Below are 15,212 nucleotides of genomic sequence, written 5' to 3'. Positions count from 1 at the left end.
GTGAACCACAAATCACAATATATTACAACGACAAGTCACATGTTCATCATCATTCACATGTTTATTACGACAAGTTAATAAAATCCAAGCACAAGTCACAACTATAAATCACAAATCACGCTAAAGTCCAACCACATCACCTAGCACGAGTCCTCATCAAGCTAGCCTATGAGACGATGACGAAGGAAAAGCAGGATCACCCGGTGACGCACTAGCGGGTTGATTGGAACCCACGGACTGAAGCTGCACAAAGGAGCAGAGATTGTATGTGTGAGTAATCCGGGAAAACAGTTTTGAAACTTAGAGATTGCATCTAGTATTGTAGGAATACAAAAAGATTAGACTCAATTGAAAATTTCGGTAGCACCTCCCCTGCACGGGGAGGTTTCCAAAACCTGCAAGAAACGACGGCACGAACGCCGACATCCACAACGGCACGAACGCCGACATCCACAACGGCACGAAGGCCGACATACATGCAAAGCACAAGCGAATAGTGAACTTTCATACTTGTAGGAGTAGCTGCAGGAGTAGGAGGTGGAGGAGCTGAAAACTGCACAGGTACACCCGATGCTTGCCCAAGACTTTGCATGATCACCATCATCTCCGCCATCTGCTTCTGCGCGGCCTCGAACGCGACCTTCTGGGCCTACAGCTGTGCGGTCAGCTCCGCGTTCTGCTCTTGACTTTGCCTTTTTGTTTCATGCAGCTCGGCCTGCAATATTTCACTCAAATGTATCAGTAATGCAAATCTAATTTAGGTGTTTAAATATGTACGTACGATGAGTAAAACAGGAATTACCTGGAGTGCTTGGACCTGCTGTAGTGCTAGAGACGGCCGTGGACGTATGGGCTGGCTGGAGCTCGTGCTCCGTGCTCGGATAGCGTCGAGGGAGGGAACAGTGGTGGAGTCGATGGCGCCGTCTGCAATCCACAGCCGCCCGTGCTTCTTGCCTCCTCCGAGCCTCATGATCGCCTCTGCATCAATGGGCTCAGTGCGCACATTGTAATCTTCCCTATAGATCCCCCTTACCGTTGACGTGTACACTTGGACTTTAGTGTACACGTTCGGGTCGGAGTACACCTGGGGCGGGGCAGCCGGGTCGAAGGAGACAGAGGACGACAACCTGCCCATGTGAGACATAGCCCACGCAGAGAACTCCGAGATCTCCTCGCCCGGGTGCGCAGCCTCCTGCGAGAAAGACGGGAAGATGGTGAGAAATCAAATAGAATTGAGCGTCAAAATAAATGAAAGAAATCACTTACGTATGATTGTTTGTATCCGGGGAGGCTACGACTGCCTTGATGGTGAGTTGGACCTTGCCTCATCAGACGCTGTTCCCGCTGCCTCTCGTGCGTGTCAACAAAGTCCTATGATAACCACTTGTCCACGATCATGGCCCAGCACTCAGGATACGATCGGCACCACCAGGGAATCACCTACAAGTCATCGAGTATTTGACATATAAGAAGAAATTGAACCTACTTAATATCAGAATGAATCATTATGAATGTTATTCGCCTACCTCAAGGTACTGGTCCCGGGTCAGCGTAATCCGTCTTGCTTGTGGCTTGGGGAGGAACTGCCTAAGTACCGACCTGTAGTAGTCTATGTGGGCCTGGACGCGCCCATGGTGGTGCATCTCGATGACGTACTTCCTACAAGCTGCGGCAGCCGCTCGATCCGCCTGGGCCTCAAGTCCTTCTTCGGCCTTGAAATATTTCTGCATACAAAACCAATGTATCCATTCATTATTTCAATAAAAGATTTAACCAATGAATGCGATGTATTAAGCAATGTTGTGCGAGAGAGACTTACCCAAAACTCCACCAATACTCGCTCCTGCTTGTTGCGGTAAGTGTCATCCGTGACCAGCGCGTACCTGTCCCAGTTGGAGGCCGACTCCCGCACCACCGGCTCTTCGAACAGTTGCACAATGCCGGGGTACCATTTCCTGCACAAAACACCAAGGATGCTCGCGGGGGTGCGTGCTGGAGTACCCGACAAAACCAACCAGGCCCTGCACAAGTGATTAAGAAAATTTATCAGTTTCTCTTAAGATTTCCAACATATCTTATGAAGTAGTTGTGATAACATCCATAGTTACTTACCTCTTTGCCATAGGCCGTATCACTGAGCGGTTGTGAGGAAGCGGAACCGGAGGGAGGCTCACGGGACCTCGCTCGTAGAGAGTCCGGGTAGCGGTACCCTCTCCCTCGCCCTCGAGCGCCTCGCCTCCCTCGCCCACGAGCGCCTCGTCTCCCTCGCCCGTCTGCTGACCCCTCTCGTCCTCCGACGAGGACGAGGCCGTGGCCGTCACGTGCTCCTCCTCTAGCACCTCGTCACGTGTCATGGGAGGAGATCGCTGCCTCCTGCGGCGGCTGCCCCTGGTCCTCCTCTCGTCACCTCCTGCGGACGCTACCCCGGACGACGACCCCTCACCTCGAAGGAGAGGGCGGTCTCTCCCGTAAACCGAGGGCGTGTCACGGCGTGGACGTCTACTCGCCATCTTTGTCCAATCACCTGCAATCACAAAGAATGAACAAGACTAATTAGTACATATATTAGAAATAGATTCAAAATATATAAACAAAACATAAATTAAAAAACCATAGTATTACATGTATTAGGAATAATCTTCATGATTGGGATCATAGGTCTCATCATCACTGTCAAAATTGTCCAAATGGGCAACACTATCCGAAGGTTCTATGTGGTCGTCGTCGTCATTGCCTAGAAGTAATCGCTCAAGCATTGCTATGTCCTTGGCATTTACCACCACATCTCCATCGACCTCGTCATCAACTGTTTCGTTGTCTACTTCCATTTCGATTGCTTCGGGTAAGACTATCTCAAACGCGCCTGGTAGCCCATCTTCTTGATAGAACTGTCCATCATATGTGTTTGTGTTGAAGTTGTAATCATCATCGTTTGGGGCAGGTAGTTTACCATGTGGAGATACCTGGTGCACAATAGCCCAACCCTTAAGATCCTCTTTGTCTTGGTTGGCGTATCGAGTATAATACACTTGCACGGCCTGTTGAGCCACAATGTAGACATCTTTTCTAGGATAGAGGGAATCTTCTTGAATCTCCACTAGCCCAAGATGAGGGGTTCGTCTCGTTGATCGAGGATTAAACCAGTGGCATTTGAACATGACAGGTTTAAGAGGTTCGTCTCCATAAAATGAGAGTTCATAGATTTCCTCAACTCTACCATGATAGTCGAGGCCATCAATGCCGGACGTACAAACTCCGCTATTTGTGGTTTTTCGTTTGGGCCGAATCTGCTCGTAACTTGTTGTGTGGAAGCGATATCCGTTCACGTCATAGCCGGTAAATGACTTCACCCTAACATCACAGCCATTTGCAACCTGTTTCAACTCGTCGCTCATGGACGAATCGGTCTGGGCCTGCAAGGTGAATCTTGATAGATCGTTATATTAATCAAACGTACGATCACCTTGGATGATCGAACGTACGAGCTAAATTGGACATTACCTTTTGTTTGAACCAAGAAATGAAATCAGGCCTCCCCGCTCCCACACCCCACGAAACAAGGGTGTCTTGTTCATGCGAGGTAGGATCCCTTGATTGATGCCAGAATTCACGAATAAATTCCCTGTCCGAACGAGAATCAATGGGGTTGGATGTAGAATATTGATGGCATATTAAAATAAGTTCGTTGAGAACTTACTTGATGAACGGCTGCACCTCGGTAAGGTTATTCAACACATATAGCATGATACTGTGCCACTCTTCATTTCCCAATAGCTTTGGGGTTGATCCACTTGCGCTGCCGAGTTGGCCTTGGAAAAGGCTCAGGGTCGATTCATTTTCGCCAGTATTGTAACGAGAGGGTGGATTATGATTGCTAGGAAGGTTCGGCTTGTAGTATAGCGTTGTGAAGTTTGCCACCTCCTCCCGAAGGCATGCCTCTGCAATGGAAGCCTCAATTCTGGCTTTATTTGTACATTTTTTGCGAAGAGTCTTTAGACATCTCTCGATCGGATAGCACCAACGGGCCTGCACGGGCCCCCCAAACGTGCCTCGGACGGGAGGTGCACAATCAGATGTTGCATCGGCAAGAAGAAGCCGGGTGGAAAGATCTTCTCCAGCTTACAGAGCAACACATGTGCCGCTTTTTCTAAGTCCTGAGCGATGGTCCGAGATATCTCCTTGGCACAAAGCTGGCGGAAGAAAAAGCTCAAACTCTGCCAGCACTTGCCAGACATGCTCAGGGACATAGCCTCGGACCATCGCCGGAAGAAGCCACACAATCCATATGTGGTAGTCATGACTCTTCATCCCGTTAACTCGCAAAGTGCCTAAGTTCACTCCCCTGCTAATATTCGCTGCATATCCATCTGGAAACATTAACATCTGCATCCATTTTAGTACCTCCCTCCTTTGATCAATCTGCAAGACGAAATTGACCTTAGGCCTTTTCCAGTTCTTATTTCGGCCACTAGGAGGCTGCATCGCTTGATTCGGTCTATCGCACAACGTCGCTAGGTCCACTCTAGCCTTAACGTTGTCCTTAGACTTGTCAGTGTCCATGAGAGTTCCCCAAAGTGCCTCGGCGATATTCTTTTCAGTGTGCATTACATCAATGTTATGTGGCAGAAGAAGGTCATCGAAATAGGGGAGCCTCGTCAAGCCGAATTTATGAGTCCACATATGTTCCTCACCATATCCCACAAAACCACCTTCTTCATTGGGCACGAGAGCATCTATCAGAACACGAGACGCGGAAGAACAAGTGAGAATGATTAGAGACAATTTGAGGGTGGCTCAGTCCCGACAGAAGAGTTACGCTGATACTCGCAGAAGAGAGCTGAGTTTCAAAGTTGGTGATTATGTGTACTTGAAGGTGTCACCAATGAGAAGTGTGAAAAGATTCAATATGAAGGGAAAGTTAGCACCAAGGTATATAGGACCTTTTAAGATCCTAGAGAGATGTGGAGAAGTAGCTTATCAGTTAGAACTGCCTGAGAGTTTGTCAGGTGTGCACGACGTGTTCCATGTTTCCCAATTGAAAAAGTGTTTAAGGGTACCAGAAGAGCAGATTCCTTAGGAAGAACTTGCTATCAAGGAAGATTTTACTTATGAAGAATATCCGATAAAGATCTTGGAAACTACCGAAAGAGTTATAAAAAGCCGAACCATAAAGATGTGCAAGGTGCAGTGGAATCGGTATACAGAGGATGAAGCTACTTGGGAAAGAGAAGAGGATCTGAGAAAGTCTTACCCACAAATGTTTGAGTAAGCAATCATCCAAATCTCGAGGACGAGATTCATCTTAAGGGGGGTAGAATTGTAACACCCTAAAATTTGCATTATTCCAAGAATAGCTAAATTGATTTATCTAAAGCATTTATGTGAGCATTCAAACATAGGAAAGTAATAATTTTTATAAAACTAAAATCAAATATAAGATTAGCTACAAGTGATGCATACATGCTGCTGCATATTTATTTTTGGGATGAATGGTTTTGATTCAAAGTCCAAATGAATTCAAAATCTAATTGAAAATGAATTTGGAAAATTGTTGGAAAAAGGAAAAGAATTATTTTTTTCCTCTCCCTCCCTTCCTTGATTCTCGGCCCGCTCCTCCCGCCAGCCCAGCTCACTCTCCCCTCCCCCTTCTTCTCATTTCTGGCCGAGGCCCAGCCTAGCGCCATAGCCGGCCCAGCACCCCAGCAACCGCCGCGCCACCCTTTCCTCCTTCAGCCACTGACCGCCCGGGCCTGCACGTCAATGCCGCCCCCTTCCTCCCGCAACCGCAGCTCTCGGTCAAGCCGCAGCGCAACCGCGCTCGCTCCACGCGCGTCGCGGGAGTGCCCCCCTCCTCGCGCCCCGGCCTCTTTTTAAGCGAAGCCGAGCCCCCCGCGCGTCCCTCTCTCACTCCCAGCTCCAGTTTCGCACTCGCGCACGCATTGGAGGCCGCAACCGTCGCACGGAGAAGCCCCACCATCCACCGAGCTCGGAACCGTCGTGACTCGCCTTCCCCGAGCCGTCTCCGACCCCTTTCTTCCCTGCGGTGAGACCCCCATGCTCCCCTGTACCTCCCCATGCCGTTTGAATTGAGTTTGGTGGCTTCTAGCGCCATAGCCGCGAGCGCCGATAGCTCTTGGCCACCGGCCATGGCGACCGCCGCCTCGGCCTTCCCCTCCGGTTGCCTTCTCGGCCTAGACGTGTTCGCGAGAACCCCCTCCATCTCCCTGTGCTCTCAGTTCATCGAACCGTGGACCATGGCCCCCGAACTGAGCTCGCCGGAGTGCTCCACGTCGCCGGCCATGGCTGACCCACCGCCGGAATCACTGTTCCGGCCGGCCACCCCTTCCTCTCTCTCCTCTGATTTAATCCTAGCCGTCCATCGCGTGATCAAAGGCCCTGGATGGACGATACCCCTTCGCGGGTGAATATGCTAAAGAGCCCCTCTGTTTTCATGTAATAAAACCCGTCGTCCTTAGCGTATTTCCCCGTGTACGCTTTCTCGTTTTGAAAGCGTAAAGTTAACTGTTTTAGTTCAAAGTACGTTTTCAGTATTTACAGAAATGCCATTTTGAACTGCTTTGCTTATAAAATCGTCGTTTTAGCTCCGAATTGAACTGTTCAAATTGTGTTAGCTTTGTAATTTCATAGTCTACATGTTAGTACCACTGTTAATCAAGTTTGCAACTTTTAAATTTCATGGTTAGATTTAATTAAATATATTGCTATAGGAAATCCCGTTTAAATCATAACTTCGCATTTTAGCTCCGTTTTTCGTGAACTTCGCGTTGACGTGATCGTAGCAAGACGTAGATTGTTTTCATAAATATTTTATCTTGTTTTCTATACTATTGGTGTACTGTTCTAATTATAGAAATGTTTGCTTTGCATGAAATGCCTTTGGAATGTTGTATGTTGCCGTGTTGGTCGCGTTCAGACGGTGAGGAGAACGTTGGAGACCAAGAAGTCTTCGACGACCTGCAGGACCAGCAAGAGTTTGTGAACCAAGGCAAGTATAGCATGGGATTTACCTTGATGTCCTATTCACTTTAATCATTTACTCATGTGCAAGTGTCTAATTTTGATAACCATAAGGACATTCTAGTCATTTGATGACTCGTTCCCTTGACTCCTATGAGTTAATTGCATATGGGTAGATTGCTAGTGCTCTAACTAAACATGATCTACTTGATGGTGAATGGTTCTATGGAACTAAAAGTAAAACATGATTTTTAACAACTGTTCCATAGGGCGAAGGTGCAAATGACTTTTGATCATGTTGCTCCCGGCCCTCCATAAGGACTTATCTGTCGGTAAAAGCTGGGACTAACAGTACAACCGGGAGAGTCATATGGCTCTGACTTTAGCTCAGTAATAGGACCTTTTCTAGCTAGTTAGAGGTTAACATTTTGGCACAAATGGGGCTTGCCACGTTGGGTATAGGGCTGCCTCTGTTCCTATGTGTATAGCCACGATGGATATGTGCCATAGGAAAGGGGGGTTCCTACATCTGCCTGCCAAGGAAACCTAGCGTCCCTAACTTGTTAGAGAAACCTATGAAATGGCTTCATAGTGTACCCTGCCCGCTCACCTTGGTAGTGACATGGGAGTAATTAACCCGGGCATATGGGAATCATGACTCGCGGTGAATGTGCACCACCTCTGCAAAGGGTAACAAACTGTTATAATAGCCGTGCTCACGGTCACGAGCGGCTCGGAAAACTCACAGAATAACTGGTTACTTGTTGATGATCATTTAAGATGTTCTATGATGATATATGATACACTAGACCCTGATATCTGTTCTTATAGGATTAAATGGGAGCTTAAGCATAATTTAATAATACCTGATAATAAAAGCTTGTCTTATTAAAAATGCTAACTGCAGTAAACCAGTGTCAACCTTTTTGAGCTTCATAACCCCTTGTTAAGTTGTTAAGTACAGGAAGTACTTACGGTTGTTTATTTTCTTTATTTGGATAAAAATTCCGGATGGGTAACAGATGACAATGGGTATCAGGAATTCCCTGAGGATTTTTAGGCTTGTGGTCAACCAGTTGACCTTCCCCGTGATGGTGTTCCACGTGAGAGAGTTACCTTTTATTTTCCGCTGTGATGTATAAGACTAAGTTATATTATGAATCTGATGTAAGTGACACCATGATGATACTTTATGTAATTTGTCAGCTTGTGTGTGTGATTGATCCCTGGGCACACACGAGTTTTGTGCATTCAATTTTATCCTTAAAATTGGTTGTGACACATGCACATCTTGATCTAAGAGTATGACAATTTTTCTCCTTGGATCCTTGTTTTGACTTTACAATATATGCAATACAAGTATGTTCTCACATTTATCTCTACCTGAGCTCCATATAAACTTTTTAGAAGTAGGCAAAAAGAAGGCAAAGTCATCAATGCCTTGGTGAATATCCAAAAATATCATATATACTGAGTGATTTGAGAGTACCACAAAAGGAGAATGTAAGCTATGTTTTGTTTTAAAATCTTAAAATGTTTCTCCAATTGACTTGATTGAAGGAAGATGGTGATCTGTTTCAGCTATTCCATTCTTCAACCGCCCAAAGTTTCATGGTAGACACTTTGAATCACGTGGTGCATGTATAACTGGGAATGGTTTTATGTTGATGACTTGTCCTAAGGTTATATCTTGAGTAATCCATCATTTTATCGAGGACGAGTAAAAGCCTAAGTGTGGGAGAGTTTGTTGATGGTAGTTAACATTCATCACAAACCCTCAATATAACTTGTATAAATGGCTAAAATGGATCACCACTTAGACTTAGAGGTTTTAACTGACAATTTCCATGAGTTTTGGTGAATCTATGTTGTCAGCAGGATTTAATTCGAAAACCGTCAAGGAGGACCTATTCGTCAAAGGAAATCATGAAATTTCATCGCGTAAACAGCGTGGGAAGACTCTAGAAGACTTCAGAAGTCGAATCACCGAAGCGGGGCCCGAGCCACTGACATGTGGGGCCTGCCAGCCCCACCTGTAGGCTAGCCGGCCTTTGGGGTCCACCTGGCAGTCCCTCGTTGTTACGTCGGTTCTCACCACCTTAAGGATTGCATCTCTGCCGTTTATGCAAGTCGGTTTGATCCAAGGGCTCAGGATTGATGCTCTGGACTATATATATCTGCCTGCACCCCCCTCCAGGGCATGGGCATTTGATCCTGAGAGCTTGAGGACCAGAAACCCTAATTCATATTTTCACTAGGATCAGAGCTAGTAATCAAGAGAAGATTAGTCATCCATAGGATCTAGTCTTGTATTAGAGATAGAGAGATAGAGTGAGAGAGAAGAGTTTTGGAGAAGTCCCGGCCTATCAGTGCTCTCTCTACGGCTTGTACCCTAGTGGAATCAAGTTCTTCTTGAGCTTGCTTCTGAGATTTCTCTGGTAATCGACTTCTAATTCAAGTAAGCATCTTGTTCATATTGTTCTTTAGGTTTGTGACTTTCTTTTGAGTACTTTAATCCTTGTAGCTTCTAGGTTAAAGTAGTATTCATAGTGTAAACATGGTGCTTAGACTCGATTACTCATAGATGTACCCTATTTTCCGGATCAGTGGTAGCTCACGAGGGTGACTCTTATAGCCTCGTTGAATCCTTTATAGTCCACCGTTAGTAGGCCTAGCAGGACATTGTTACTATAGAAAACATACTCTGCCTGTGTTTTCTTTAGTAATTTCCCTAAAATTGAACAATAGAAGACAAAGCTTACCAAAGTTATGACTAGAAGATCTTAGCAGTCTCCTCTACGCTCCTATTATCTAGCCTTGATTGTGAAGTTGGGTTAAGTTAGATTTGGTTATTCTCACACACGTTTCCTCGAGTTCAATATAAAACTGGGTACTCTCGGTGAAGTGCTACATCGGTATAATATCTGTGCGCTTGCGGATTATCCTGTGTAAATTAATTTATACTAACAACGCATAAGGATGAGATAACACCACATTATATTACATTAATCAGACAAATATAATTCATTTGTTTGTTGCCAATACTAAGTGTGGATCATAAATGGCTCTACCAACAAGGAATGAATGGTATCCTTAAGGTTGTGGCAGTTTGTGAATTTGTCTTCTTGGTTGTACATGAATTCCACTATCCTCGTCAAGTTGAATATCCGGTCCAGTAGCTGCTTTGGATAGGTATTGTCTGGGTTAAGCCACTCGCTGTTAAAATCTTTCCATGAGTCCTCTTTGAGTACATGTATCTGCTCACGTGCAACTTCAATGGAGACATTGTGCTCCTTCATGTAGCTATTGATTGTGGAAGCAACGTGAGGGATCAGTTGCTCCCGCTGCATGAAGTTAAATATTCAAATATATTAGTAAGAGAAAAGAAAACTCGTGCCAAGCAATATCCTAATACTACTAAAATGGTTTCTCAGAGGCATCATTTGTTTACAACATTGTCGGCTAGAAACTGCTGCAGCCGGCACAGTAAGCTAGAGTGGACCATGGCCAAAAATCCACCAATTGTTGCTCACTTGCTTATGATTACCATGGTGTAAATATGGGTATTTTCGCTAGCTATAGGCTTATCTTAGTCACCACTGTAGATGCATTTTTACTAGTGGTCCTCTTAAGCACCCATAAAAAAGGAAATGCCACACTATATCTTCTTCCTCCATGTGCTATAGCATTCAAACTAAGCACACTATATTTTTTGCGAGGTTTTCGAGGATAAAAATTGCCAAAATATAAGGGGATGTTTTTATCTTTATTTCCTTGAAGAGATGGCTCTAAAAGGTAATGATTCTGCTATTTCTATGTCCTTTAAGAATTTGCTTGGCTTAACTATAGCTAGGATTCATGGTTGATGCGCTGATGGGAGCACATGCATGGTGTTTTAGGCATTAAAGACATCATATTAGTTAAAGTTTGTGACCAATATTACTTCTATTGAGTAGCTTCACATGTTTCTCCCATTATATATATATATATATATAGCCCAATATATTTATTTTAATGCTTAAGAAGATGACCATGAATGGAGATTTTCTTTTTCATCTAGATCTAGATGGTGGAATATTGTTTTTTTTCCCCTATTAGGAACCATATGATTCCACATATTTTCTGTAGGCGAGTGACGTAACCATGCCACCAGGCTGTTGAAATAACTCCAGTGTAATTAGCTTGTCAGAAAATACCCTCTCTATCGCTTCATTGCATAAAGCAATGTTATATGACAAATATTAAAGTCAAATTCCAAACTAAAATACGGGAGATCCTGCTATTAGGCTTCAAATATTATCATATTTTAAGGTGTAAAGAATGAGGAATATTACCTCATATGATTGGAGGTCATCTACTAGTCTGAGAATCACGGAAAGTGCTTGGACCATTTTAGGTTCACTAGAGACCCAATGAAAGCAATCCTCTGTTGCTATATCATGCATCCCGACAAAGGAAGCACATGAAAAAATGGGACTTCCGACAGTTCTGATTGAAACCTTCAGATGCTCTTCAACAGACTTTGGAATGTATCCTTCTTGAAGCATTTTTACCTCTATGTTGAAGCTTCTAACCAGGTCATCTGTCTGTGAATCAGAGATAGTGAACATATGCATTTTTCACATATCAGAAAGATAGATCGAGTATGTGTTTATATAGCAAGGACCCTAGATAAATACATATACCTTATTTTTCCCGCATAATCATTCAGATTGAGACATAAAAAAGTTGAAATATGCAGATGAGGGAGGCAACTTACGAAATATCTTAGATATGGCATGCGATATTTCTCCTCCGGCTGGAGCAAATTTTCAATGGTTTCGTAGCTGTCCAATATTTTCTCCAAAGCAAATTTCATGCACTCTGGGAGGTCATGAGCTCCCTTTGAATCCCAACTAGATATGGTAATTCACAAAAATTTGTGAGTTCTATATGATCAAAATGACATAAAAATGTCACTACATATATATAAATGTAAACTTTTCAACGTTAAACGCACTCACTACTGCAAAACAATTTCGCGACACTAGACTTTGTTTATATATGTTAGCTTGCCTTTAGAAATAGATTTACAAGGACAAATCTCTTAAGAATATGCTTCTATAAATATAATGTGGCTATTTCTGGAGTGTGTATTCTGCCTTTGAAAATAGCTATTACACAAAAAACCTATAGCCTTTTCATATAAAGCCAGATAAAGATAAACTTATATCAAAATAGTTGATCCCAATGCGATCTACAATTTTATAGTTGATATTTTTTTATTTGAGATTGTTTGGAGATCCAAATATTTGTTTTAAATCTCATATTTTTAATTCAAAATTATGAATTTTAAATAACTCCAAAATTGACATTTTTCTATACCAATGTTTTAGCACTTGATGGGATCTATATCTTTATATTTGATGAGTTCTTATTTGAGATATTATATAGTCCTAAATATCCATTTTAATTTCCCATAATTTTGAATTTTCAAACAACCTCGAAAGTTGATATAGCCTATACCAAAGTTGTAGATCTTGACATGATCTAGTATTTTTTTTTTTGTTTGAGATAGTTTAGGGGCCCAAACACTTCATTTAAGTTTTGAAATTTGAAAATTCAAGTTTTGTCTTCATTTATTGCATTTCCGCCAAGTTAGATGGAAGTTTCCATGTATGGTACGATGTTTAGGGCCCCAAATACTTGGTTTAAGTTCTAAAATTTTGAAATTCAAATTTTTCTTCATTTGTTGCATTTCGGCCAAGCTAGATGGAAGTTTCTATGTACGGTGACATGTATGAACTAAGCCAAAGATCAACCATAAAAGACATAACTCATTACTATTTTTAGTATGGTCACCTCAGTGAAACAATGTATACTCTATTTTTACAACATCATATGTAAAAAACTTTGAGCCTTTTTTCTAATCGAACACATACATATAACTTATAGCTTGAAAAAATAGCATATAGTATGTTTTCTCTATTCGTACGTGCAAATTTCACAGTAAAGATAGACATGAACTTCACAGTGAACCTAAGATAAAGATATTTCTAAGTAGGGAAGCAATACAAACCTTTGAATGCACCTGGTAAACAATTCACATTCTTCTGGAGTTGCATAAGAATCGTAAATGTCATCCAAAAGCACCGCAATGCCCATAATCATTGTCGATATTATTCGGCCTCGAGAATAACAAGGTTCGTAGTATACCCCTAACATCCACAAATAGCACTCTACAACTCTATCTCTAGCAAATGGAAGCCTTGATTCAATCTGTATATCTTTCCACCACCTATAAATTTATTAGAGGTAGTAATTTTATTAGTAACAGAACTGGTTGTAATTTTTCAATAATAAAATTTTAATAGAAAAGTTTTACTTGACCTTGTAATGATATCCAGCTCTTGTCGGTGATGGAGCTGCATAATATTTGAGTTCAACTTTGCAAGTTCCAACACCGTCTCATGCAACGTGGCATCTTTCTCGTACGCAGAGATGTAATACTTTGACTCGTAAATTCTAACTCTTCTAGGAAGAGGGATCTCAAGTGCAGATTTGATTTCACGTGCCAATGATGACTCTTCCATGTAAGGTATCATTCTTTCTAAACGCGTTTGGCTGAATAGTACAGCTTCCTCAAGTATTACCTCTCCATGGGTCCTCATATGCGAAGCATTGTAAAGGTTCAATAGGTCTTTAGGACCGTCCACTAGAAAACCTCCTTCTTCGTCTTTGAACCTCACAAACACATCTGAAATATGACACATTTTTCAGCTTGAATTTCGATAAGTAAAAGAAAGTACTCCCTCCATTCCAAATTATAAAAATATATTTTGGCTTTTCTAGATACATTGATTTTACAATATACTTAGACATGGTGTACATCTATCTAGGTGTATAGCAAAAGCTAAATATCTAGAAAAATCAAAATATATATCTTATTATAATTGGAATGGAGGAGCACAATACATATGCTTTATTTTAAGATTTGGTAATGCAATGATTAGTTGCGGTGTACTTTGTCCCAAAATAAATGTCGTTCTCACTTCACGAGGTATCAAACCGCTTTTAACTTTGACTAAATATATATAAGAAAATATTAATATTTATAGTACGTAATTAGCATTATTAGATAGGTCATTCAATCTATTTTTATAATAAACTTATTTAAAGATATAAATATTGTTAATACTTTCTATAGATCTAATCAAACTTTAAAAAGTTTGACCGGCACGAATACCATAGCGACACTTATTTTTGGATTTTGGGACGGACAGAGTATGTTCATGTTGCTACCTGGCGAGACCGCGTATCGATGTTTCCGAAGTAGACAAAACCACAGGGCAACCGTTCCAAGATCACAGTCACTGACATCAGCAGTCTCAACCTGTGCTAGTGCAGCACTGATCTCTTGTTCGAACAGGTGATCCAAGCATAGACGCTCCAATGCATCGATGAGGTGCAGCCTACTAGCAGTGGTAGTTGAACTTGCTATCATTTCGGCCACTTCTTCCCTGAGTTTGTCCGCTCGTTCTTCCATCTGAATCTGCTAAAAATAGTGCAACACGAATATAATTATCATTCCAATAGAAGAAAAATCTAAGAATCTAAGACATCATTAATAAGTTTCTTATATAGGTATAGAATAAGAAAAGGAAAAACATCTATAAATGAGCAGACCTGTTGTTGCGATGAATTAGGTGCTGCTGGGTTGGAGTAGCCGAGGAAGAAATCCCCCCATATAGATGGCTGGAAAATGCCGGCGTTCTGCCTCAGGCGGCTGTCACCTTGGTCGTCAAGGTCGTCATGCCGTGTTCCTGCGGCGGAATAACCCTGTTGCGACCGGCGGCATTGCAACTGCCTGCTGTGGCGCCGCCATGAAATGCCTGGCCATTGTTGCCTGAGCGGCGGTGATGCCGCAGCAGCAGAGATATAGCTGCAGGTCCTCATGCTGCTGCTGCACTCTTGTGGTTTCTAGGAGAAGCTGCTGGGCTATATATGTATATATAGGGGGAGAAATTTTACTGCTGCTGTGCACATCTCCACAGATTACATATATTTTTCTTACTTGCACTCAAAGTATATACATAAATATATGTCTAATCGTATCTAAGGACCTTACTAGTCTCCGCCTGCGCATGCTCCACAAATTACGCCAGCACACCTTCCTCGCCTTATCTTCTTTCTACTGCACGACTCAGCATGCGTGCGCAACCGCCTCCTCCTCGCCCACCCGGCTCCGGCCACCG

At 42.8% G+C, this 15,212-nt stretch overlaps 1 protein-coding gene across 2 annotated transcripts; it reads right to left on the bottom strand.

Moving 5' to 3' along the window:
• Window positions 1–9,954: 9,954 nt before the first annotated feature.
• LOC136518493 (alpha-terpineol synthase, chloroplastic-like) lies at window positions 9,955–14,924 on the bottom strand. Of its 2 annotated transcripts, none has more exons than XM_066512152.1 (7): window positions 14,644–14,924; window positions 14,260–14,512; window positions 13,348–13,714; window positions 13,037–13,255; window positions 11,738–11,873; window positions 11,313–11,564; window positions 9,955–10,322 (listed from the first exon to the last, which is right to left on the bottom strand). In XM_066512152.1, the coding sequence occupies exons 1-7, from the start codon at window positions 14,911–14,913 to the stop codon at window positions 10,023–10,025; spliced, it is 1,797 nt and encodes a 598-aa protein (XP_066368249.1). In that variant the 5' UTR covers window positions 14,914–14,924; the 3' UTR covers window positions 9,955–10,022. The 2 variants fall into 2 exon arrangements, with proteins under 2 accessions (XP_066368249.1, XP_066368250.1); XM_066512153.1 differs by having other exon boundaries at window positions 14,260–14,509.
• Between the last annotated feature and the right edge of the window lie 288 nt (window positions 14,925–15,212).

This window comes from Miscanthus floridulus, chromosome 17 (genome assembly GCF_019320115.1).
Source record: "Miscanthus floridulus cultivar M001 chromosome 17, ASM1932011v1, whole genome shotgun sequence".
Taxonomy (NCBI): Eukaryota; Viridiplantae; Streptophyta; class Magnoliopsida; order Poales; family Poaceae; genus Miscanthus; species Miscanthus floridulus.
Note: the sequence above shows the minus strand (reverse complement) of the source record. Positions and strands in the feature narration are given on the sequence as shown.

Excerpts from the sequence above, each read along its gene's own strand:
- LOC136518493 (XM_066512152.1), bottom strand. The coding sequence starts at position 14,913 with ATGAGGACCTGCAGCTATATCTCTGCTGCTGCGGCATCACCGCCGCTC. Across the intron at positions 14,513-14,643 it reads CTAATTCATCGCAACAACAG|CAGATTCAGATGGAAGAACG; the intron begins GTCTGCTCATTT and ends CACTATTTTTAG. Across the intron at positions 11,874-13,036 it reads TTTACCAGGTGCATTCAAAG|TTGGGATTCAAAGGGAGCTC; the intron begins GTTTGTATTGCT and ends TACCATATCTAG.